Source organism: Schistocerca americana, chromosome 11, assembly GCF_021461395.2.
Source record: "Schistocerca americana isolate TAMUIC-IGC-003095 chromosome 11, iqSchAmer2.1, whole genome shotgun sequence".
Taxonomy (NCBI): domain Eukaryota; kingdom Metazoa; phylum Arthropoda; class Insecta; order Orthoptera; family Acrididae; genus Schistocerca; species Schistocerca americana.
In genome coordinates, this window is record NC_060129.1 from 58,834,339 (window position 1) to 58,861,722 (window position 27,384).

The following is a 27,384-nucleotide window of genomic DNA, read 5'->3' on the forward strand; positions in this document are numbered from 1 at the left end:
AGTAAAAATAACAGCAGTTAACAGTAATCAACATTTGATTCACTGTTATGTACATCAACTTAATTTAATAATGAGAAATGCATTAAGTATTACACAAAATATAAAAATATTTTTATTTTATGTTCTCCCTGTTCCAACATTCTGCTCAATGCCACTACAATGAGTGATATTTCTCAAAAAGCAAGTGAATGTAAGCATTCCACACCCATCTTCTGCAAGGTGGAACTTCAAAATATGAATCATAAACAGTAATGGAAATTTCTGAACGGAATAAATGACTAGTAGTTACCGTAAAATATTGAAGCAAGTAATCCAGAAATTGAAGCAGTTTTACTATAAAAAATCATAATTATATTGGGCAACAAAATGAAAACTGTATAAAATATAGTGAAGATACTTCATTTCTGTTACTGACAGCTTGGTAGTTATCAGGTTCGGTGAGCAGTGCAATGGAGTATCTGAGACCAGTCTTTAAAAATAACGTCAGTAAAATGGAAATGACACTCAAGACCCCCAAAGATGTAGCATCCATCATAAAATACTTAAAACGTAAGTACTCTAGTGGATATGATAACATATCAGCAAAGTTAATCAAAGAGTGCTCATGTGAGTTGAGTTCTATCTTTAAGTTATCTGTGAAATCAATCTCTTTTCAGCAGAACATTTCCAGACTGGCTAAAATATGCCAAAGTTAAGCCTCTTTACAAGAAGGGGCATAAAAGGATACCATCCAAACTTCACTTTTGACAACTTTCTCAAAAATATTTCAAAAGGTTGTGTTGAACTGTCTCCTTAGGCACCTGACTGCAACTAATATATTGTCCAAGTCACAGTTTGGGTTTCTTAATAATTCCAACACAGAAAAAGCTATTTACACTTACAGTGAGAATGTTCTTTATTCATTAGACAATAAATTAGAGGCTCCTGGCCTTTTGTGTGACTTTTCAAAAACCTTTGCCCATGTGAACTATAGCATTCTCTCAAGTAAATTAGACTAATATAGTGTCACTGCCAGTGCTGCAAAACGGTGCGAGCCCTATTTAACTAACAGGAAACAAAGAGTGTCATTGTAAAATACCTCTGCAGTAAGCAGTCAGTTTTCATCTGACTCTTAATTAATCACATGTGGTGTTCCTTAGGGTTCCATCTTGGGTCCATTGCTTTTTCTTGTGAACATTAATGATCTCTCATCTGTTACATTTACACATGCCAAGTTTGTTTTGTTTGCAGATGATACAAACATTGAAGTAAGTAGCAAGTCAAGTACAGATTTAGAAATAGTTGCTAAGCAAATTATCACTGACATTAATAAATGGTTTAAAGCTAATTAACTGTCTTTAAACTTTGGTAAGACCCTCTATATGCAGTTCAGAACCTGTGCGAGATTTCCGTGCAGCACGTCTTTAACATATGAAAATATGCAGATTGGAGAGGTTGACATCATTAAATTTCTGAGGTTACAACTCTATAATAGACTCTGTTGGGAAGGGCATACCACAGAATTGCTTAAGTGCCTAAAAAGAGTCTGTATTTGCAATGAGAATGATGTCAGACATAGGAGATATAAATATAAAAAAATGCATACTTTGATTACTTTTAAGAATCATTTTCGATGTAAATTCAAGATCATCATATACAAACCTGTTCAAGAAACTTTGTATTCTAACCACTGCGTTTCAGTATATTTATTCCTTAATGAAATTTGTTGCACATAATATATCTCTATTTCCAACCAACAGCTCAACAGATACTATCAACACTAGAACTAAGAACAAGCTACATAAAGACCTAAAATCACTTACCTTGGTAAAAAAGGGGCCTAATATTCAGGAACACACATTTTCAATAAATTGTCAGCAACCATTAAAAACTTGGTTGCAGATGAAGCACAGTTTAAACAGAGCTTGAAAGATTTTTTGAGAGGCAACTCTTTCTACTCTACAGATGAATATTTTAACAGAGACTGCTAGACCAGCTTTAGTAAAAATGTCTGTTGAATTTCAGTTTTGACAGCACATTAGATATTTTGTGTATGATAAATTTATTGAAAGTAAATAACAATCCTTCAGTCCTACAGTGTAATAATTCTGTAAATATTAACAGTTCCAGTTTACTGTAATGTATTTGCCTATTTTGACGATCTCCTGACAAATGATCAAGGTAGAGAGCATTATATTTAAATGATTTATGTTTTTTATGTTATACTTTCTGACCCCCCCCCCCCCCCCAAATGAACTGTGGACCTTCTGTTGGTGGGGAGGCTTGCAGGCCTCAGTGATACGGATAGCTGTACTGTAGGTGCAACCACAACGAAGGGGTATCTGTTGGGAGGCCAGACAAACGTGTGGTTCCTGATGAGGGTCCAGCAGCCTTTTCACTAGTTGCAGGGGCAGCAGTCTGGATGATTGACTGATCTGGTCGTGTAACACTAACCAAAACACCTTTGTTGTGCTGGTACTGCGAACGGCTGAAAGTAAGGGGAAACTACAGCCATAATTTTTCCCGAGGGCATGCACCTTTACTGTATGGCTAAATGATGATGGCATCCTCTTGGGTAAAATATTTCAGAGGTAATTATAGTTCCCCGTTCAGATCTCTGGGCGGGGACTACTCAAGAGGATGTCATTATCAGGAGAAAGAAAACTGGCATTCTACGGATCGGAGTGTGGAATGACAAATCCCTACCTCGGGCAGGTAGGTTAGAAAATTTAAAAATGGAAATGGATAGGTTAAAGTCAGATATAGTGGGAATTAGTGAAGTTCGGTGGCAGGAGGAACAAGATGTCTGGTCACGTGAAAACATGGTTATAAATACAAAATCAAATAGGGGTAATGCTGGAGTAGGTTTAATAATGAATAAAAAAATTGGAGTGCAGGTAAGCTACTACAAACAGCATAGTGAACACATTATTGTGGCCAAGATAGACATGAAGGCCATGCCTACCACAGTAGTACAAGTTTAAATGCCAACTATCTCTGCAGATGACGAAGAGATTGATGAAAGGAATGATGAGATAAAAGAAATTATTCGGATAGTGAAGGGAGACAAAAATTTAATAGTCATGGGTGACTGGAATATGATAGTAGGAAAAGGAAGAGAAGGAAATGTAGCAGGTGAACATGGATTGGGGGTAAGAAATGAAAGAGGAAGCCACCTGGTAGAATTTTGCACGGAGCATAACTTACTCATAGCTAACACTTTGTTCAAGAATCATGAAAGAAGGTTGAATAGATGGAAGAGGCCTGGAGATACTGGAATGTTTCAGACAGATTATATAATTGTAAGGTAGAGATTTAGGAACCAGGTTTTAAAATGTAAGACATTTCCAGGGGCAGATGTGGACTCTGACCGCAATCTATAGGTTATGACTGTAGATTACAACTGAAGAAACTGCAAAAAGTTGGGAATTTAAGGAGATGGGACCTGGATGAACCGACTAAACCACAAAGTTTACAGAGTTTCAAGGAGAGCGTAAGGGAACGATTGACAGGAATGGGGGAAAGAAACAGTGTAGAAGAATGGGTAGCTTTGAGGGATGAAGTAGTGAAGGCAGCAGAGGATCAAGTGGGTAAAAAGACGAGGGCTAGTAGAAATCTACATCTACATACATACTCCGCAATCCACCATACGGTGCGTGGCGGAGGGTACCTCGTACCACAACTATCATCTTCTCTCACTGTTCCACTCCCAAACAGAATGAGGCAAAAATGACTGCCTATATGCCTCTGTACGAGCCCTAATCTCTCTTATCTTTGTGGTCTTTCCACAAAATATAAGTTGGCGGCAGTAAAATTGTATTGCAGTCAGCCTCAAATGCTGGTTCTCTAAATTTCCTCAGTAGCGATTCACGAAAAGAACGCCTCCTTTCCTCTAGAGACTCCCATCCAAGTTCGTGAAGCATCTCCATAACACTCGCGTGATGATCAAACCTACCAGTAACAAATCTAGCAGCCCGCCTCTGAATTGCTTCTATGTCCTCCCTCAATCCGACCTGATAGGGATCCCAAACACTCTAGCAATACTCGAGAGTAGGTCGTATTAGTGTTTTATAAGCAGTCTCCTTTACAGATGAACCACATCTTCCCAAAATTCTACCAATGAACCGAAGATGACTATCTGCCTTCCCCACAACTGCCTTTACATGCTTGCCCCACTTCATATTGCTCTGCAATGTTATGCCCAAATACTTAATCGACGTGATTGTGTCAAGCGCTACACTACTAATGGAGTATTCAAACATTACGGGATTCTTTTTCCTATTCATTTGCGTCAATTTACATTTATCTATATTTAGAATTAGCTGCCACTCTTTACACCTATCACCAATCCTGCCCAAGTCATCTTGTATCCTCCTACAGTCACTCAACGATGACACCTTCCCGTACACCACAGCATCATCAGCAAACAGATGCACATTGCTATCCACCCTATGCGAAAGATCATTTATGTAGATAGAAAACAACAGCAGACCTACCACACTTCCCTGGGGCACTCGAGATGGTACCCTCACCTCTGATGAACACTCACAGTCGAGGAAAACGTACTGGGTTCTATTACTTACGAAGTCTTCAGGCCACTCACATATTTAGGAACCAATCCCATATGCTCAAACCTAACTTAGGAGTCTGCAGTGGGGCACCGAGTCTATCGCTTTCTGGAAGTCAAGGAATATGGCATCCCTCTGATACCCTTCATCCATGGTTTGCAAAATATCATGTGAAAAAAGGGCGAGTTGCGTTTTGCAGGAGCGATGCTTTCTAAAGCTGTGCTGATGCATGGACAGCAACTTCTCTGTCTCAAGGAAATTCATTATATTCGAACTGAGAATATGTTCGAGAATCCTGCACCAAACCGATGTTAGGATATTGGTCTGTAATTTTGAGGATCAGTCCTTCTACCCTTCTTATATACAGGTGTCACCTGCGCTTGTTTCCAGGCCCTCGGGACTTTACGTTGGGCAAAACATTCACGATAAATGCAAGCTAAGTAAGGAGCCAATGCAGTACAGTACTCTCTGTAAAACCGAATTGGAATCCTATCAGGCCCCGGCGATTTATTTATTTTTAACCCATTCACCTGCTTCACAACCCCAGTGATGTCTATCACTATGTCCTCCATATGGGAATCTGTACGAGACTCAAACGGCGGTATGTTTGTACGATCCTCCTGCGTGAAAGAATTCTCAAATGCTAAATTTAAAATTTCGGCTTTCGTTTTGCAGTCTTCCATTCCCAGGCCAGACTGATCAGTGTGTGACTGGATGGAAGCCTTCAACCCGCTTACCGATTTTACGTAAGAACAGAATTTCCTGGAGTTTTCTGCAAGATCTTTTGCTAAGGTATGACGGTGGTAGTGGGTGTATGCTTCACGCATCGCTCTTTTTACAGCAGTACTAATCTCTACAAACTATTGCCTGTCCTCATTCTCCCGATCTTTCTTGTACCGCGAGTGCAACTGTCTTTGCTTCCTGAGCATTCTCCAAATTGCGATGTTAAGCCACGCTGGGTCTTTTCTCTCCATAACCCACTTTTTCGGCACATACTTGTCCAATGCGTGATTTACAATGTGTTTAAAATTTGACCACAATTCTTCCATGTCCATTGTACCAGACGTAAATGAAGTCGATTTATTTATTAAGTGGGGTGCTAACCACTGCTTATCTGCTCTTTCTAGTAAGAATACTCTCCTAGCCTTCTTGACAGACTTTTTAACTTTCACAACCATAGTCGTAATGACAACATCATGATCACTAATCCCTGTCTCAACACTGACACAGTCGATGAGGTCTGGTCTGTTTGTGGCTACCAGATCTAAACTATTTCCATTACGCGTTGGCTGTTGATTTAGCTGCTCAAGACAGTTTTCAGATAATGTGTTCAAGAGTAATTCACACAACTGCTTGTCTGTACCACCTTGGTTAACAGAAGATGTACTGAATTTAATTGATGAAAGATGATAATATAATAATGCAGTAAATGAAGCAGGCAAAAAGGAATACAAACGTCTCAAAAATGAGATTGACAGGAAGTGAAAAATGGCTAAGCAGGGATGGCTAGAGGACAAGTGTAAGGATGTAGAGGCATATAGGGGTAAGATAGATACTGCCTACACGAAAATTGATGAGACCTTGGGAGAAAAGAGAACCATCTGCATGAATATCAAGAGCACAGATGGAAACCCAGTCGTAAGCAATGAAGGGAAAGCACAAAGGTGGAACGAGTATATAGAGGGTCTATACAAGGGCAATGCACTTGAGGACAATATTATGGAAATGGAAGAGGATGTAGATGAAGATGAAATGGGAGATATGATACTGCATGAAGAGTTTGAGAGAGCACTGAAAGACCTAAGTCACAGCAAAACCTCAAGAGTAGACAACATTCCATTACAGCTACTGATAGCCTTGGGAGAGCCAGCCCTGACAAAACTCTACCATCTGGGGAGCAAGATGTATGAGACTGGCGAAATACCCTCAGACTTCAAGAAGAATATAGTAATTCCAATGCCAAAGAAAGCAGGTGTTGACAGATGTGAAAATTACCGAACTATAAGTTAAATACGTCACAGCTGCAAAATACTAACGCAAATTCTTTACAGACGAATGGAAAAGCTGGTAGAAGCCGACCTCAGAGAAGATCAGTTTGGATTTCGTAGAATTATTGGAACACGTGAGGCAATACTGACCCCACAACTTCTCTTAGAAGATAGATTAAGGAAAGGCAAACCTATGTTTCTAGCATTTGTGGACTTAGAGAAAGTTTTTAACAACGTTGACTGGAATATTCTCTTCCAAATTCTGAAGGTAGCAGGGGTAAAATACAGGGACTGAAAAGCTATTTACTATTTGTACACAAACTAGACGGCAGTTATAAGTGTCAAGGGGCATGAAAGAGAAGCATTGCCTGGGAAGGGAGTGAGACAGGGTTGTGGCTTCTCTGCGATGTTATTCACTCTGTATATTGAGCAAGCAGTAAAAGAAACAAAATAAAAATTCGGAGTAGGAATTAAAATCCATGGAGAAGAACTAAAAACTCTGAGGTTCACCGATTCTGTCACAGACCACAAAGGACCTGGAAGAGCAGTTGAATGGAATGGACAGTGTCTTGAAAGGAGAATATAAGATGAACATCAACAAAAGCAAAACGAGGATAATGTAATGTAGTCAAATTAAGTCGGTTGATGATGCGGGAATTAGATGAGGAAATGAGACACTTAAAGTACTAAAGGACTTCTGCTATTTGGGGAGCAAAGTAACTGATGATGGTTGAAGTAGAGAGGATATAAAATGTAGACTGGCAATGGCAAGGAAAGCGTTTCTGAAGAATAGAAATTTGTTAACATTGAGTATAGATTTAATTGTCAGAAAGTTGTTTTGGAAAGTGATTGTATGGAGTTTAGCCATGTATGGAAGTGAAACATGGATGATAAATAGTTTGGACAAGAAGAGAACAGAAGCTTTCGAAATGTGGTGCTACAGAAGAATGCTGAAGATTAGATGGGTAGATCACATAACCAATGAGGAGGTATTCAATAGAATTGGGGAGAAGCGGAGTTTGTGGCACAACTTGGCAAGAAGAAGGAACCGGTTGGTAGGACATGTTCTGAGGCATCACGGGATCACTAATTTCGTATTGGAGGGCACTGTGGAGGGTAAAAATCGTAGAGGGAGACCAAGATATGAATACACTCAGCAGATTCAGAAGGCTGTAGGTTGCAGTAGGTACTGGGAGATGAAGAAGCTTGCACAGGATACAGTAGCATGGAGAGCTGCTTCAAACCAGTCTCTGGACTGAAGACCGCAACAACAACTTTCTTACATGTTCCACATCCATGAGAATCATCTCATTTTTTGGTTCTATGGAACAAAAACTGATCTAAACTAATCTAATCTAATCGTAAGACATAATTTTCTATACTAAAGCATAAACAGAATGCATGAAAATTTACAACCCTTAAAAAGCTGCTTTACTGAAATTGGCCAACATCAAATGCAGATAAAGCCACAGCAGCAGCAACATGAATTTTAGAACACCTAAATGATAACAATGTCATCATACCATGTCTCATGTTGACATAATTTGCAAATAAACATAATCACAAGACATTAGCAAATTTAAAGTTAACGAGTACAAAAAAAATTTCGGGACTGCTCTAAAAAGCCCCAAAATCCTGCTAGAATCCTTCAAAGACACTCACTGGAGAAGCTAAGGGAGTGTGGGACTGTATGTGTGTTGATATAATTGTAGATATTCTAATACTAAATTATTCAAAGAAAATGCTTCACTAGTTTTAAGAATGGACATCCTACAGAGAAGATAGTACTGACCAGTGAAGCACATACCATTATTGACAAAGAAAAGCCTGAAACTGAACTAAAAGTAATCTACTACATGTCTGATATCTATGATATTGCTCAAGTAATCCGTAAGGGGCAGTCAAATAGAAATGAGACAGACAGAAAAAGGAAGTAAGCTGTTCATTATTTCAAACGTTGTTACCATAAATGTTAATACATTTTTCCTACTGTGAAGCAAGATGGTCAATGCCTTCACAGAAAGAAGATTTTTGTGGCCTACAGAACAATGATTATACTCATAAATACGGAAAGTGCAAGGGGAGAAATTAGGACTCTATGAAGAATTAGTATGGACTTTCCAGTGAAACTTCAGCAGTGTAGCTGAAAAAACCTCAATAACATGCGGGCCTGGCCACACATTGTTGTTTTGAGCACACTGCAGAAGTTTCAACAGGTCTCACTTACACATCCTCCACACTTGCAATCCCTCCCAAGGTGATTTCCTTATTCTTGAAACCCTGAAGAATGACACCTGTGGCAAGCAATCTTCTTCGGATGAAGAGGTGCACGCCTGGGCACAATTATGGTTCCAGAAGCAACTGCAAACATTTTACCATGAAGGCACTGAGTGTCTTGCCTCACAGTGGGATAAATGTATTAGTAGTTACGATAGTTACTTTTAAAATAATAAATGGTTTACTTAGTTTTCTTCCATGTGTCTCATTTTCATTTGACGGCCTCTTATATCATGTAATTACCTAGACTGTTGCAGTTCCCATGACTAAATAAGAGGCAGAATGCTGCTTTTAACAATGGAAAGGATGAAAACTTTTCTAAGATGCATTATGAATGCAGAAAGGGTAAATGTGTTGGCAGTGCTTTCAATGAAGTTAAGTTTCCATTTCCACACAAGGGAAACCTACCTACACACACACACACACACACACACACACACACACACACACACACAGAGAGAGAGAGAGAGAGAGAGAGAGAGAGAGAGAGAGAGAGAGAGAGAAATTGGCACACAGAGTTTTGAACATGGCTTGTCAACTTTGCAGTCCAACACCATGATCACTGAACGACAATGCCCTGGCTGTTTTACACTGCTCCTTATTGCTTCTTGAGCTTGAACTGTTCACTGTTTCTATTTTGCTTTTTTTCCTTCCTGTTTTCATGCTTGATACATGTTCAGTTATTAACAGGCTCTGTTACCATTAAATCTGAGGGGGGATGTGATGGGGAGTTCCACTCATACATTGTCACCCAGAAAACAACAAAAAATGTTATCTGTTTGGGCAATTTAAAACAAGAAGAGTGGCTTTCACTTTAAAATCAACAGAACAAGCTTTAACTGTAGCAATTTACATTTAAGAAGTAAAAATTGTATGAATTTATTCTTTTATGATTTTATCAAGTTTCTGAACAAATTTTCTTTGTATACATGATTGTTTCCTTTTACACAATTTTAGAATAAAGGCTAAAGATTTTATGAAGTAGCACTCACACTAATTTCAACTATGAGCCACCTCTGTTCACCCCACCCATTGATGGAAGAGAATGGCGAAGTCAAGTAGGCAAAATCTGCCATTGAAAGTACAGTAACACTGTTCACTTAAATTAGATAACCTCCTCTTACCGTACACATACTCTTCTTATGGTAGTAGATTTTGTGCTTTGGTGTTTTTTAATTTTTATTTTGTTGTTAGCTTAATGTCTGTGGCACATTGTGAAGGTTGCATGTGAAGTTGATCATTTCTGCAAGAGTGAATCTTCCAGATCTTAAAGGCTAAAGGAAAGGAAAAAAACGACAGTACATATGAGGATGAAACTGCTCTATATGCTAAAGCATCTCAGAGAATTTTCCACATCACATGCCAACTATTATCTTTGGAGTCCAGCACGACTGCATGAAATGAAAATGATGCCTATAGCGAGCACAAGCTGTAGTGTGGTTTGTAGAAGTAAAATATCCAGTTATTGTACAAAGAAATTATCCTAGGTTGTATGGATGTGATTCACCTGGTGTCGAAACAGTTAAGAACTGGGATCATAAGTTTCTAGCAACTGGAACTGTTCTGAAAATTCTGGTGGTGCACATCATAGTGTTTTGGAAGAGGCAACAGAGGACATCAGACAAGCACTTCTCAGGAAAGAGAAATTCGACAGGCATTTTGATGTTCCCTGATCAACACTGCATCATGCAGTACACATACATCACCATCTGTATTACTATAAAGTGCAAATTCTGTAACCAAGTCACAAACCATGCTGACAATAATTTTCTATGGATATGCTGAAGCATATTGACATGAATGGCAGCTTTCTAGAAATATGTTTATTCTCAGATGAGGAAATCTTCCATGTATCAGGAATGGTTAATCAACATGATGTTCAGATACGAGGCTTGGAACTTCTGCACACTACTATTGAACATGTTTGCAACAGCCCTACACTGAGGATCTGATTATGCCTGACAAAATGTTTTCTGAATTGTTCTGCTTGGCAAAAAACATAGTGAATGTGTCAGCATATCTGGATATGTTTGAGCAGTTTATATACAAAACTTGCAAACCAACATCGACTTTCAACAAGATGGAGCTCTGTAACGTTGGTCATTATTTGTTTGGAAGTTCAGGGATATGAAGTTCCCCAGTTGCTGGACTGAATACAGATAACCCATTGCCTGGCCACCAACATTCCCTTAAAATTATCCTGCTTAGATTAGAGAAGGACCGCATGTATGTGACCAAAAAGGATGATATTGTATGTTAAGATGTGATACTGATGTGATTAAAACAGTGACACATGACATGTTACGAAGAACATGGCAAGAAATGAAAACAAAGTTCATGTTCTTCACGTTAACAATTGTTAACATGTAGAGGTGTATTGATGATTATTAAAAAGCTTCTTTGAGATACTCCAACATATCACACCATTTCATTATCATATCTACTGAAGTTCTTCTTGAGATTCTAAAATTTTGGAAGTTTGGAAGGGACACCATGGATAGGGACAAACTAACACCCTGCACTGGCATAAATAATATGATAAATGCACTACTGGCCATTAAAATTGCTACAGCACGAAGATGATGTGCTACAGACACGAAATTAAACTAACAGGAAGAATATGTTGTGATATGCAAATGATTAGCTTTTCAGAGCATTCACACAAGGCTGGCGTGGGTGGCGACACCTACAACATGGAGACATGAGGAAAGTTTCCAACCGATTTCACATACACAAACAGCAGTTAACAGGCGTTGCCTGGTGAAACATTCTTGTGAGGCCTCGTGTAAGGAGGAGAAATGCCTACCATCACATTTCCAACTTTGATCAAGGTTGTATTGTAGCCTATCGCGAACGCAATTTATCATATCATGACATTGCTGCTCTCGTTGGTCGAGATCCAGAGACTGTTAGCAGAACATGGAACCAGTGGGTTCAGGAGGGTAATACGGAACGCTGTGGTGGATCCCAATGGCCTCGTATCACTAGCAGTCTAGATGACAGGCATCTTATCCGGATGGCTGTAATGGATCATGCAGCCACGTCTCAATCACTGAGTCAACAGATGGGCACAATTGCAAGACAAAAACCATCTGCACGAACAGTTCGATGACGTTTGCAGCAGCATGGACTATCAGCTCGGAGACCTTGACTGTGGTTACCCTTGACGCTGCATCACAGACAGGAGTGCCTGCGATGGTGTACTCAACAACGAACCTGGGTGCATGAATGGCAAAACATCATTTTTCGAATGAATCCAGGTTTACAGCATCATGATAGTCGCATTCGTGTTTGGCAACATCACGGTGAACACACATTGGAAGCGTATATTCGTCATCGCCATACTGGTCATCGCCATACTGGTGTATCACACAGCATGATGGTATGGGGTGCCATTGGTTACATGTCTCGGTCACCTCTTGTTCGCACTGACGCCACTTTGAACAGTGGATGTTATATTTCAGATGTGGTATGACCCGTGGCTCTACCCTTCATTCGATCCCTGCGACACCCTACATTTCAGCAGGATAATGCACGACCGCATGTTGCAGGTCCTGTATGGGCCTTTCTGCATACAAAGAATGTTAGACTGCTTCCCTGGCCAGCACATTCTCCCAGTCTCTCACCAATTGAAAACGTTTGGTCAATGGTAGCCGAACAACTGGCTTATCAGAATACGCCAGTCACTACTGTGGTATCATGTTGAAGCTGCATGGGCAGCTGTACCTGCACACGCCATCCAAGCTCTGTTTGACTCAATGCCCAGGCATATCAAGGCCATTATTATGGTCAGAGGTGGTTGTTCTGGGTACTGATTTCTCAGGACCCATGCACCCAAATTGCGTGAAAATATAATCACACGACAGTTCTAGTATAATATATTTGTCCAATGAATACCCATTCATCATCTGCATTTCTTCTTGGTGTAGCAATTTTAACGGCCAGTAGTGTATTTGTTCAGAAACGTTTTTACGTAAGCTGCTTCAACAGTCAAATATTCTGCTCACGAATAAACAACAACTAGATAACTAAATTGAAAACAAGATGCAAGGATAAAGAGGATAAGCAATATGACTGCCTTCTAATGTTATTGCTCTTGCTGAGCTGCTGTTATATCTTCTGGAGAAATCAAATACGGTGGTTTGAAAAGTTTGTGCAACACCCTTTATCTGTTTCCCACAGTGAGTAGAAATGTTCTTATGACATTTGTTAAGGGCATCCACTATTAATTTCACTCCAGCAATTGATAAATTCAACTACCACTACTCGCCCCTTCATCTTACGACCCTTGAAAATTTTGGTAAGAACATTAGTCTCTCATAACAGCGAATTCACCATCCAGCATTTGCAGTTCAGCAAGACATAGAGTTGATGTTCCATATTGGGTCAACATGCTGCTGCTCTTGGCTGTTTATAAAAGTGTGAACTGACTTTGTGAGAAAAATAGATGGTGACCATTAATCTTCACAAAAAATCCAAGATACAATTTTAAGATAAGTAAAAGTCACTGACTATGTAATAGCTGTAATTGGCATTCTCTCTCTCTCTCTCTCTCTCTCTCTCTCTCTCTCTTTTAACAACACCAATACTAATAATAATACTTTAGTTCCCTATGGGAGTTCAGTTTTCGCAGCTGCCATGTTGTTCTTGAAGAAATTAAATTGAGAACAAAAATTCACTAAAATTATTGAGATTGTAAGAACTAATAGGCTGCTTATCAAGGAAAACATTAACATCCATGGCAAAACAAGTCAAATTTAATAACAGAATTTCAGGTTCCACCATGAGAAATATGTGATAGGATATTTCTGGCATTACATCACATAAAATGCAAAGACGTTAAGGATACTGCAAGGCTGAGAACCGGTTCCTAGAGGCTTTAATTTTTTTAAGTCCTTTGCAAAATCTAAGATGTTCCACATAGAGATTTCTGTGTAGAAATATCTGCTGTTAGCAAATTTAAGAATACAGAGAATATCAGCAAAACTGTCAGCAATTATCATTAGAAAGATCAAAAAATATTTGTAACACATACAAAATGTGTGATCAGAAATACAGGATGTTTTCTTTACTTGACAAGCCCATAATTACACCCTCATAGCACACACAACGCAGAGAACAAGTGAGCTTTACCTTAAAGTGTTGGCATTAAGTGACTACTGCTCCTGATCATCAATGCAGTGGAAGAGGGAGTTTTCTCCTGGCTGGAACTTGCAGTAATGCAAACAAAATACTCCATCACCATCAGTGAGATGTACTGATATTGTGTTTGGAGACATCCTTGCCTCAATCATCACTGATGGTTGTACCAGAAGGCAAATATAGCTGAAGCAACTCCTTAGTTTATATTTGGATTAACAATTATTACAACTAACTGAACTATTGTGAGTATAAAGTGTCTGAAATCAAGTGGAAGTTCCTTGAACAACAGCACGTCAGTATCATCTTTCAATAACAATTTTCTGCTGTTGAACTGTAGTGTCTCTTCAATTTTTCTGTAATGAAATAAAACTAACCAGCACAGGAAACAACAAAAATGTATCTGAAAAGCATGTTTCATTCAGTCAAGGTTTCCCCTTGTGGAAGCAGGATCAATTTTCCTATATTTTTAAATACTTTTTTTTTTCTACAGTGCACTCAGAGTGGTTTTTTGCTCCCTATTTCTCTCCCCCCCCCCCCCCCCCCTTTCAATTATATTACTACCTGATGTATTATTTACTCCTATTTTCTTATCTGTCTACTACTTAAGAGATTGAATTAAGATCTTTGTTTTTAAATCAAGGTCAGTACTCTGCACTGTACATGTCCAAGAGCTTTATTTTCATAGCATGTCATACATAACACAATACTTTTAATGTTCCTTCTAATTAATATATAGCTGGACTGTAAAAATATACAAGTCCCCCTCAGCTGTAACATATGGGGAGTGCAACAAAGAATAGAAGCTGACCTCATCATTTATCAAAACAGAGTTCTTAGAAGTTATAGCATTTTCACACATTTTAAAACATTATCAAACACGTGGATGCATGTGTACATCTGAGGCAGCCCCACAAATAGTCTCCCAATTCAGTAAACATATTACTTTGGATCTCATTATCATGCTTAAAAACAGCCACTTCTGAATCCTGCCACATGAATATACATTCTCAGTCAAAATCTCGAATTACCTTGATAAACTCAATGGGATGGCAAACATAAATTAAAATTCTGACTGATATTCAAAGAATGTTTATATAGTTATTTATTTACAGTCATAAATAAATGTCATTTCACAGCACACGTTGATTTTTTGGTTCTCTATCAGCTGAGTCTGCAGATGCAACAAAAAGACTATTTCAAATTTCCATGGTTTCAAACCATCTTAGATAGTAGCCAATACATCATCCACATTTTTCCACTCAAATGTAATTTTATTTACTAAGTAAATAACTATATGGCAGCTTGAAGTCAGAATAAAAGTACGATAACATCTTTACATTAAAGAAGTATGGCTTACCTCCTCATCTGTCATACCCAATGGGTCACATTCATGAAGACAGTCATCAAATTCCAAACCCTGCACAAATTGAAGAGCATTAATACGAAAATTAAAATACACTGTTGTGTTTAGAACCCTAGTTTTTGGTACTATATCCTTAGTCAAAGAAAAAACATGCAATCTCGCTGTTGGTTTTATTTAAAATGTTATGTATTGTCATCATTATACATGGGAAATCAAGATTTTTTAACACTAATGAATGATTGAAAACAAATTTCAAATTATTGTAGAGACAAAGCTACCCATATAATTATGGTCGCACAAGAACATATTGTGATAGTATTGCAAAGTGTTTAACAGTAAGTAACATCTACAAACAAGATACACACATTATGTAACTTAATATCAGCCACTCAAAAAGTCCTGCTAATGTCATCATTCTTTTCAATTATATTCCATAGACAAATTTTAGTTGGTTATGCTATCGACACAATAAGAATTTACTGTACTTAGCTGTGAGCTAGAATCATTTCTTTATTCATACATTATGAAAACAGGTATTGCTAAATATTAGGTGAAGTATTGAAACAACCAATTTTTGATACAGATTATAACACAAACCCATGTATTTCTTGGATGCTAATCAAAAGTATTTCCTTTATAAATGTTGAAAATCCATGGATCCCAACTGGGATATTTCAATTCTTAATGAGGAATCTAAATTCACTGTTGAGCAACTCATCACAAAAGTTCAACATAGATTTCTTAAAACATTCAAATTGGGCTTAGTAGCTTCACTGGCGTTACAACACTGCTACAATACACTATTGGTGTGGGCACTACATGGGCAAACAATGCCTTGATAATTACCGGGGAAAAGAACCCCATGAGAGGAAACAAAAAATCATCATGTGAGTCAATCTACAGAAAACAGAAATAAATCATTACAGAGACAAGCATGGGGATAACTCAGCATGCATCTGGCATGGGCACCCGTTGGCTTAGCACTAAGGAACAACATTCAACATAATGTGAAAGGCAAGGTCCATGGTAGATGAACTCAGTGTAAGTACTGCCCCACTTGGCTTACAGCTGTCCACAAATTAACATCTCCGTCTATGGACCTGCCCATACCCTCCACTGCATGTGTCCTCCATGGTGGCTTACACGCTAGTACGAAGTGTTATCCAGGCAAGGGCATCTGCCTCTATCACAACATCCACTAGTGGGAATACTAAACCCTCCTCCCAAGAAAGGCAAGTAAGACTGACAATAGCCAGGCTTTGACCACTATGTCTAGTGCAGAACGAGAGAACCCAGCATTGGACTGAGCTCATAAAACAGGCAATGCAAACAACACTGATTACAGCAGAAAGGCATGGAGTTGAGGAGCCAACAGGGGTCCACCAGCAGCAGTGGGGGAAAGATAAGTGAGGTGGAGGCACAGGTGGAAGCAGAGGGGGGGTGCGGGGGAGGAGGAGGAGGAGGAGGAGGAGGAGTGGATCAAAATCCATGGGCTCCACATTAGAAGATGCAGGTGCATACTTCACTAGGCCCAAGGCTGTAGGCAATGGGAGAACAGCAGATGGTGTGGAGGGGGGACAATGGGAAAGCACACTGCTGCCAGTGGGAGTCCACACATCAAACAATCTCATGACCAATCTTGTCACCTAGACGACCAGAAGACTGGTGGTGAAGTCACGACAGGGTGCAGGCACAACTGATTGCATGACAGGTCTGCTGTCCCAACTGGCATCCATCACAAACAACTGCCAATTTTTGTGCCCCAGCACAATACCCAGCAGCCACCCCTGCCACTGGCTGAAGAACTGGAGCCAAACAGCAGCCCTAAGAAAAAAACACAGCATGATACTCTGGGTGCAACAATTACAGAAGCCCCATGGCGTGTGCCCATGCAAACATTCTGCCAGATTGCATCTGTTGTCTGATGTCACCCGGTATGTAGCCAGAAAGCTTGACAATGCATTGTTGTGGAAAAAGAAATACACCAACTGCTTCATGTGGAACTTAAATGTACGCACAGAGCACTACATGTCTGAGTTAGATGTCAGGTGAAATGGTGTGGTAGTGAGATACTGAATCCCACTGCAGACACAAAAGACCTCAAACTCCTGCAACACAAATTTCCTACTATTATTGGATACCAGGGTCCTGTGGAAACTCTCAATGGCAAAAATAATCAATAATGCCTGAACAGTGGCAATCTAAATTGTGTAGGACAGCTCGGCTATGTGCAGGAAATTGGACAATGCAATGATCATCAACAATCACACTATTGTCCAAAACCAAACACACGCAAGTGACGTGCCCCCTGTCCCAAGGGTGCTCTGGTTTGGACAAGAAAGAAAGTGGCGCAGTAGCTGATGCAGCCTGGTTCTGTGCACAAGCCCCACAAGTCCACATGTGACATTTGATGTCACTAGTAATTGCAGGCCAGGACATCTGCAGGGCACCAGGGGTCGCATTTACCACACACACCTAACTGCACTCCCACCAATTATCAGAAATGACATCCTCGCCACCATCATCATCCAAAATGAGTCCATTATCTGGGCGATGCTGTCTAAAGAAACTTTGGGCAAAGTTAATGCCCTAGTCTGAATTTCAGAATCATGCACTAAGTAGACAATCACAACCCAAATCAGCAAATCAGTATAAGAGACAGCACATCTGGGACACACAAAACTACACTTAAGCAATAGACCTTGAAAATCGGCAATAAAGGCCACATATTACTGCCCAGGGCACTTGTGGTGAAGACCAAAACCAACAAACAACACCATGGGCTTTGTGGGTACAGAAAAAAACCTGTACCATTGGTGTAGTTTGCTGCTGGTGGAGCAAGCTCTTGAAGCAACTCTACATTCTGGTTCATTAGTGATGTCATTCTTTGCTGCTTCTTTTGTATTCCTACCAGTATTGCACACATGCTGGGTCCATGGTGGCCCAAAATTAACCCTGGGGAAAAGGGAAACAAAAAATAGGGGCATCAAATACATAAGAACGTTCCGTCACCATTTTAGTATTTGTACCGGAGTGGCAACACTACTGCATTACACTATAGGTGTGAACATTTAACAGGCTCAAATGGGCTCAACAATGACTGGGGAACATACCATGTGTGAGGAAATGAAAACTTGCCATAAAACAGTCTACAGGAAATGAAAAGTCTGAACCATCCTAGAGATAACTCAGCATGCAGCTGGCATGGGAGGCTGTCAGCTGATCACCAACCACCACTCAGCATGATGTGCAAGGCAATGTGAACAACAGTTGAACTCAGTGTAAGCACTGGCCTATTCGGCTTACAGCTGCCCATAGGCAAACACCCCTGTCAGTGGATCTACCCATACCATATGCTACATGTGACTTCCACGCCAGGTTTCTGCACTGCTCTGCAGCACTACCCAGGCCAGCTCTTCTGACTTCATCATGTCTGCTGATAGCGATGTTAAACTGGGAAAATAATGAGTTGGAAACATATTTCTACTGTTACAAATTGATTCAAATAGTAAATTTTCCAATGTGTGTGCTCCCAAATTCGTAAGATTTTCGTAGACGCAGCTCAGTCTGAAAAAACTCATTGTTAACATACTAGCAGACCATGATGAATAACGAGTGAAAATTAATATAATAAGACTGTATTGTGTGCCCTTCTGTCTAAGGGACTAAATGCTGTGCTACAAACTCCTCGTCAGTCCTTAGGCTTTATTGCTCCTTTCACATTTGGATATTATTAGATAACAAGAAATAAGTCAAGAAGCACCTAAATGTGCAGTACAAATGAAAGTGTAGGACTATGTTTAAGCAACTAAGTCAATTCAATTCAAGGCCTAGGGAAGGTATGGTCACACTTGCTTGATCGTAAGTCAACGCTGGTTATAATATTTGTGTAAGTTGATCCTGAACTATATAATTAAAAACAAAATACAGGGTGTTACAAAAAGGTACAGCCAAACTTTCAGGAAACATTCCTCACACACAAAGAAAGAAAATATGTTATGTGGACATGTGTCCGGAAATGCTTACTTTCCATGTTAGAGCTCATTTTATTACTTCTCTTCAAATCACATTAATCATGGAATGGAAACACACAGCAACAGAACATACCAGCATGATTTCAAACATTTTGTTACAGGAAATGTTCAAAATTTCCTCCTTTAGTGAGGATACATGCACCCACCCTCCGTCGCATGCAATCCCTGATGCATTGGTGCAGCCCTGGAGAATGGCGTATTGTATCACAGCCGCCCACAATACGAGCACGAAGAGTCTCTACATTTGGTTCCGGGGTTGCGCAGACAAGAGCTTTCAAATGCCCCCATAAATGAAAGTCAAGAGGGTTGAGGTCAGGAGAGCGTGGAGGCCATGGAATTGGTCCGCCTCTACCAATCCATCAGTCACCGAATCTGTTGTTGAGAAGCGTACAAACACTTGAACTGAAATGTGCAGGAGCTTCATCGTGCATGAACCACATGTTGTGTCGTACTTGTAAAGGCACATGTTCTAGCAGCACAGGTAGAGTATCCCGTATGAAATCACGATAACATGCTCTATCGAGCGTAGGTGGAAGAACATGGGGCCCAATCAAGACATCACCAACAATGCCTGCCCAAACGTTCACAGAAAATCTCTGTTGATGACGTGATTGCACAATTGCGTGCGGATTCTCGTCAGCCCACTCATGTTAATTGTGAAAAATTTACAATTTGATCACGTTGGAATGAAGCCTCATCCGTAAAGAGAACATTTCCACTGAAATGAGGATTGACACATTGTTGGATGAGCCATTCACAGAAGTGTATCCGTGGAGGCCAATCAGCTGCTGATAGTGCCTGCACACGGTGTACATGGTACAGAAACAACTGGTTCTTCCGTAGCACTCTCCATACAGTGATGTGGGTTATTGTCAACTGCACGAAGAATTGCCTCGTCCACTGCAGGTGTCCTCGTCGTTCTAGGTCTTCCCCAGACGCGAGTCATAGGCTGGAATGTTACGTGCTCCCTAAGACACCAATCAATTGCTTCAAACGTCTTCCTGTCAGGACACCTTCATTCAGGAAATCTGTCTCACTACAAACGTACCGTGCCACGGCTATTGCCCCGTGCTAATCCATACATCAAATGGGCATCTGCCAACTCCGCATTTGTAAACATTGCACTGACGGCAAAACCACGTTCGTGATGAACACTAACCTGTTGATGCTACGTACTGATGTGCTTGATGCTAGTACTGTAGAGCAATGGGTCGCATGTCAACACAAGCACCGAAGTCAACATTACCTTCCTTCGATTGGGCCAACTGGCGGTGAATCGAGGAAGTACAGTACATACTGACGAAACCAAAATGAGCTCTAACATGGAAATTAAGCGTTTCTGGACACATCTCCACATAACATCTTTATTTGTGTGTGAGGAATGTTTCCTGAAAGTTTGGCCGCATCTTTTTGTAACATCCTGTATATTCAATGTTTCCCTAAAGCAGCACGCCTAGTCCCTGTCTGAAAATACAAGAGAGCAGTATGTATTCTTATTAGGGCAGGGTCTATGTCAACTTATGTACACTAAAAGAATTTACGCTTATAAAAATGTGAATTTTAGGCACCCATGACAAACATGTAGTACACAAAAGAATTGATATCAAGAAGAGTCACAGCAAGTATTGTTATACATATAGCTACAACTGCTCAGGTTCTGCTCCTGACAGCCTGCAAATAACTAAAGATAAGAAAAGTGCAATAACACAACATTACTGGAAAATTTCAACCAGGTAATCGATGTTTAATTAACTGTAATGCATCATTCACCTTCCTCAATAAGCAGATGACATACTTTTACTCCACATGCAGTATATATATAAAATGAATGCATGCAGAATTCTCAGCACCTTCTGGTTCCAAATTTAGTTCTTTATCCTCCTCAATCAAATCAGTTGACATTTACACACCTTTGTTCTTATGAATATCATCAATAATTTTAAATGATTCCAATCTTCTGTTCAAAGGAAAATGTAATTAAGCCAATTTTCTGATGCATCATTTACTACCATGTACTGGCATGATGTCATCCCAATGCTACAACACACATCGGTCTTTGCTGAGAATTAGACAGTTCTTTCACTTTTGTATTGTACGTCATGGAATTTATAGACCTTCAAATTTATGTTCAGACCCAACATCCTGCCTCCAGCAACAGTGTTATCTGTATTCTATCCAGTCATTTTAAAAACTTACTTCAACGAGTAGTTGGAAAATCTGTCAGTTAGTTAAAAATATGGTCGGGCATGCAAGTTATATGACATGACCACTGAAGTCTCCTAGTCTTCAATTTCTGGAGAAAAGATAGGTAGTTGTGGCAGTTTTTAGGCATCGACTCTTCCTTCCTGAACATCAATCTTTATCTTGGAGAAGACCAACGCTCTTCACCAAGATGTTACGCTGACAAAGTAACAGTTCTCTTTTGCTGCCTTTGGCACACTCTTACTTTTGTCTTAATTTAGTGCCAGTTAAACCGTAACAGTATAATATGACTAGGCTGTAGGATTTTTGGAGACAGCATTCAAAGTCACTATCTTTTTCCTATTAAACTGTGTTATGGGTTGCTCAACAACACACACTTTTTACATTCACAATTTGTCTCTTTGGTTTATTTTTAACATTCCTCCAGTCTATCAAAATCAAAACTACTGGTAGGAGCAGTTGTACCATTTATCTACATGTGGCACAGCAACATGTACCTCAGCACTAACTGCACTTTTAGGCCTTTGCAGATGCTATATGTTGGAGAAGCTCAGGTGGTTGGTTCCCTCCTATGCAATGCATTATCTGGAATCTCCTACATATATCTCGTGAAGAGACCATGAGGATAAAATCAGAGAGATTACAGCCTACACAGAGGTATACCAACAATCCTCCACTCCACGATCAATACGAGACTGGAATAGAAGGGAGAACCGACAGAGGTACTGAAGGTACCCTCCGCCACACACCGTCAAGTGGCTTGCAGAGTATGGATGTGGATGTGGAACGATATAGCATGTACAGATGCAGCATAAAGGCAAATCACGCAGCACATAGTGATTATACTTTTGGTCATTTCCATGGTCTAAAATTAGCTACCTTTGTAACACGCAATAATATACAGGACGTAAAGAGTAACTGTTTACAATGTATCATAATAGTGTATGGGAAGTCAGACAAACACACTGAAATAAGACACTTGTGGACTATGAAGACAAGAAACAGCCTCAAATTGGCCTTCATACACACTAAGCTACAGCGCGTATGCTGCCACAGGAGATTTTGTCTAAAATCGGCCTTTAATATTAAAACCCATTGCTCTTGCACTTTAAAGATGCAAAACTGATGTTCGTATAACTCTTAGCACAAAATATTATGAAATAATAGCACACAATTAATGATAAAATTGTTTTGTTTTCTGGTTGCTTTACTATGAAACTGTTGTGCTAGTAAGAGTTAAGTTTACATCTAATTATAAATATAATATGTTTTTGCATAACGTTTACAAAACACTTTTTCGTTTCATTATGCTCACAGGAATTTTAAATTAACTATGTTGATGAAATAGCCATCTAACCTGGACACAGACGAAAATCAGAGGATATTCCAGTCACATGTTGTGTGCATGCTCTGTGGCTTAGGAGGTTTTTGTGAGATAAATTGAGGTTTTGCCGGGTCTGAGTGAGCACAAATTTCCTAGCTCAAATTGTTTTATCATTACTTCTCCTATACTGCTCTGGTACATTGTTAACTATTATTGCTTACACCCTGTATCAGTACGAATTCACCATATGTATCTAAAGTCACCAGCTTTTACAGTTTTGAATACATGTATGGAATACGTTCAAAGTGTACATGGAGAACAAATCTTCAATTTGTGAGCAGTTAATGTCTGAGTGAAGTAATGTTTCCCAACAATGGAGTGAGCCATATACTTTGAGTCAATGGAAGAAAAGTGAAAAAAGTACATGCTACCAGCAGGTATGTTAATGATTAATTTTTATTTTTCTGTGACAAGTAGAACAGCCATCGGAGTACAATAGTGTTGATCAGGTTTACTATTGTTAACTGGCCTGGTAGGGTATATAACAGGCAAGAACATTGCAAGATGCTGAGTGATGACTATGAGGTGCCTTTGTGGACCTCCATTTGGTTAGCTTATCAAACTATGCAATATCAAAATTTGTGCTGCATTCAGATGCAATAATTACCTGATGCTGGACTGCATGGTAATGAGAGGCAGGTATACTTGCAAGGTTCCAGTCGATGAAGTCTAACCACCACAAGGAAGAATCACTGTATTGCACAAGCAGCACTCATAGCTGCTTCACATCAGCATCTGCCATCAAAGAACAAATAATGGACTCCCTACATTATTCTGTGTCATCTAGCACCATTTGTCAGAGACTAGCAGCAGCTCGACTATGGAATTACTGCTCTATGTGTACACTGCCAGTAACACCATAACACAAACAGCTGCATTTGGAGGAGAGCTGTGACCATGAAGCATGGTCTGATGATGAACAGTGTCACATTGTATAAAGCAATGAATTACATTTCTGCACTACCCCGCATGGCTCTCGTTGGTGAGTATGGTGGCAACCTGGGAAAAGGTCTCAGTCCTCTGATATTTTAGAAAGGCACAATGGTGTTACTCCTGCTGTCAGGGAGCGAGGAGCCAATGTGTATGACGCAAGTCATGGCTGGTAATGACTGAGGGAACTCTGACAGCACAACGGTATGTCACAGAAATACTTTGTCATGTGTTAAAACCCAACCTACAGTCTTATGGCACCAATTTACAAAAGTACAAAGTTTGTCTATACATGGAATGTTCCTCTGGACTGTCTTCGTGTGATTGAAGTACTCCTGTGGCGAGCAACATCCTCAGATCTGTCCTAAACACAATGTGTGGGGACCAGCTCAGGTGTCAACTCTATCAAGGCCTTGTATACCAAGGACTAGGTTACAACTGTTGTGGGCCAGCTTGCTTCAGGAGATGATGCAACAGCTTTATGATGTTCAAGTTCTTTCAGGGTTTATAAGCAGAAAAGAAAACAAAAAAAAATTCTTGAATTTTTTCCCAGATTTCCCTGTTAAAGAAGCACTTTTTCCTATGTTCAAATACACTTCTTCCAAGGTGAAAAATACACTTTTTCCATGATAAGTGACAGTACACTTTCACTTAGAACTGTAAAAATATCAATCCTTTGAATCATAAAGGTTTTATACACCAGGCAGAACTTCCTGGCATTTCAGAGAACGAAAAAACTCACAAAAAAAGGTTTTGGAAATATCTGATGTGCAGCAAATTTTATGCTGCATATTTTCATATTTGTATTATGCAAGCGTAAATTCGAATTTCACCAAACACAGCACATTACTTTCTGAAGCATTGAAATCAAGATTGAATTGTGCTTTTTTAAAGCCAATCATAGCTTATATCATGTGATCTCACCAGCAAACGACAGCAGAGATTCAGAGCATACCACATGTGATGTAGTCAGCCAATAGCAGTATCACTGTTAAGTAGCATGAACACACAAATAGGAAAAGTTAATGGTTTAAATTAATGTACGTAATGTAGCTACAAGAAAAGCTAAGCTCCCACATATAATATTGGTCTTTTTGCGTGTGTTACATTTTAAGATAAATAACACAAATGTGAAAGTAAAATTTTACATATTGACATTAATGTCTGGTTTTCTGGGCTCAAAATTCTTCTAAGTGGCTAGTCCTCAATTGTCAAGTTTTAAATGAGAGTCAACACCCTGTGATTTAAGAAATTCATTGCACATCCTCACACGTAACATAATTCATCTTGCATAAAAAGAAATTTACTTTGAAAGTACACTTTTCAAGGTACCATTCACAATATTTTCCTGTGACCTATTAGAAATAGGTTCTTTTCAGCAGTTTCCAGAAAGAGCCAGAAAACATGCGTTACAGTGTATGGGCAACTACAATGACATAGGAAGCTCACATGTTCGTGTGTGTGTGTGTGTGTGTGTGTGTGTGTGTGTGTGTGTGTGTGTGTGTGTGTGTGTGTGTTCGTTGACAACATAAGAGAAATAGAACATCAGATGCTACTGGAGCATCAGAATTTTGTAAACCATACTAAATGCATAATTCTGCTTAAAGTGCACATTCATATGTTCAGATTAAAAATGGAATAGGACACCTAGCCTGATATTCAGCTTTTCACTGCCGTTTTCAGGATGCAAATTTTCTTTGAATACCAGTACAGCATTATCTCATGTTTGGTTCTTTATTATGGCATAATGCCATACATGACAGAAGATAAAAATGTACACTTGAAATTCAGTGAACAGTTCAAATGGCTCTAAGAACTATGGACCTTATCATCTAAGGTCATCAGTCGGTGAACAGATGAAACTAGCCAATTGTGTGGAATGAAACACTTTGTTTCCATTAAATTGACTGTCTCTGTGGAAAAGATTAGTTAAAGCCATATTTATTTAGCAAGCTGACAAAAATAACTTCATTGTCCTGGAAGGTGATTAATGCTTGACTGCCCAAAACCATGCAAATAAAATCGGAAAAACTGAAACTAATCACGTATTTTAGCCTTCCATAATTATGTGAATGTATTTTAATTCACTTGCCAGTTACCAATCAAAGAAACCCATTGTATTTTCCTTTGACTTGAGAACTGTAAATGAGAAGAAAACAGCAAAATCACTAAATGTAAACACGGCTCATGTGGCGACTAAATCTCTCCCCACTACAACCCAGACTGCTCTACGCATGCACAAATCTGGCAGCTTGGGCGTGCCAGAAAAATTTTTCTAGGTAGCATCTGGCCACTTGTTACTACTGATGATACATGAACTGCCACTCTTCAAGTAGCCAGAAGTGGGAAAAGGTACTGCCCATAAGCAATGTAACTGTGAATGCATGTGAGCCTCCTGGCAACTGCTCAAACGAAATTAATGTAAGCAATTGTGATGTCACACTCATTGGCAGCAGTTTATTGTTATGAAGTATTCCACAGTCTTCATCGTAAAACCTTTGACACATTTTGCTCTTTATTGTTTCTCAACTGTTAAAATTACAAACATTTAACTGAGTACTAAAACAATGAAAAATTCCAAGAATTCTAAAAAATTACCAGGTTTTTCCCAGATTACATAGTTGCCCCAGAGCATATACACCCTGTCTGTAAATTTGATTCAGTTCTGTAAGCACCTAAACAACAACACACACCCTCACAAGCCATGTAGTTTCATTTTGTTTAATCATCCCCTAATGTATACTTCAGTTTTTTGATAGGGAATGTGTATGAGAACACGTACAACTCTTACAGGCTGTAACTACAATTTGCCACTTAGAAAGGCACCTACTACCACATCCATGAGCTAGGAGATATATTGTGCATGCTAGTCAGAGTGTCACAATTGAATCAACAATTTGTAATAATGTGTACACCGTGACTGATGAACTTCTGAAAATGCTGCTAAAATGCAATATAATGGTAATAAAGATGGTGCAGTCAAAAAGGGATATGTTTACAATACCTGATTTTAACAGTAATTCATTTAAGATACACTGAAGAGCCAAATAAACTGGTACATATGCCTAATATCATGTAGGGCCCCTGCGAACTCGCAGAAATCCTGCAACACATCATTGCATGGACTAGACCAATGTTTGAAGTAGTGCTGAAGGAATTCACACCATGAATCCTACAGCGCTATCCATAAATCCATAAGAGTACGAGGAGGTGGAGAACTCTTCTGAACAGCATTCTGCGAGGCATCCCATATCACTACAACTGCACATACCCCACACCATTACAGAGCCTCCACCAGCTAGAACAGTCCCCTGCTGACATGCAGAGTCCATAGATTAATGAGGTTGTCTCCATACCCATACACATCCATATGCTCGATACAATTTGAAACAAGATCCATCTGACCAGACAACACGTTTCATCAACAGTCCAATTTCGGTGCTGAGAGGCCCAGGCGAGGTGTAAAGCTTTATGTCGGGTAGTCATCAAGGGTACATAAACGGGCCCTCAGCTCCAA

The 27,384-nt window shown here is 39.5% G+C and overlaps 1 protein-coding gene across 9 annotated transcripts in view; it reads right to left on the minus strand.

The window, feature by feature from the left end:
• Positions 1 to 27,384, minus strand: part of LOC124553885 (zinc finger protein 708-like) — a 201,556-nt gene that overhangs the window by 88,751 nt on the left and 85,421 nt on the right. For 8 of the 9 annotated variants that reach the window (XM_047127894.1, XM_047127893.1, XM_047127889.1 and 5 more), the window contains one exon: positions 15,312 to 15,371. In XM_047127894.1, coding sequence (XP_046983850.1) covers positions 15,312 to 15,371 — 60 coding nt within the window. Of the gene's footprint in view, positions 1 to 15,040; positions 15,126 to 15,311; positions 15,372 to 27,384 lie in introns of those variants that run through there. The other variant, XM_047127895.1, reaches the window with a different exon arrangement.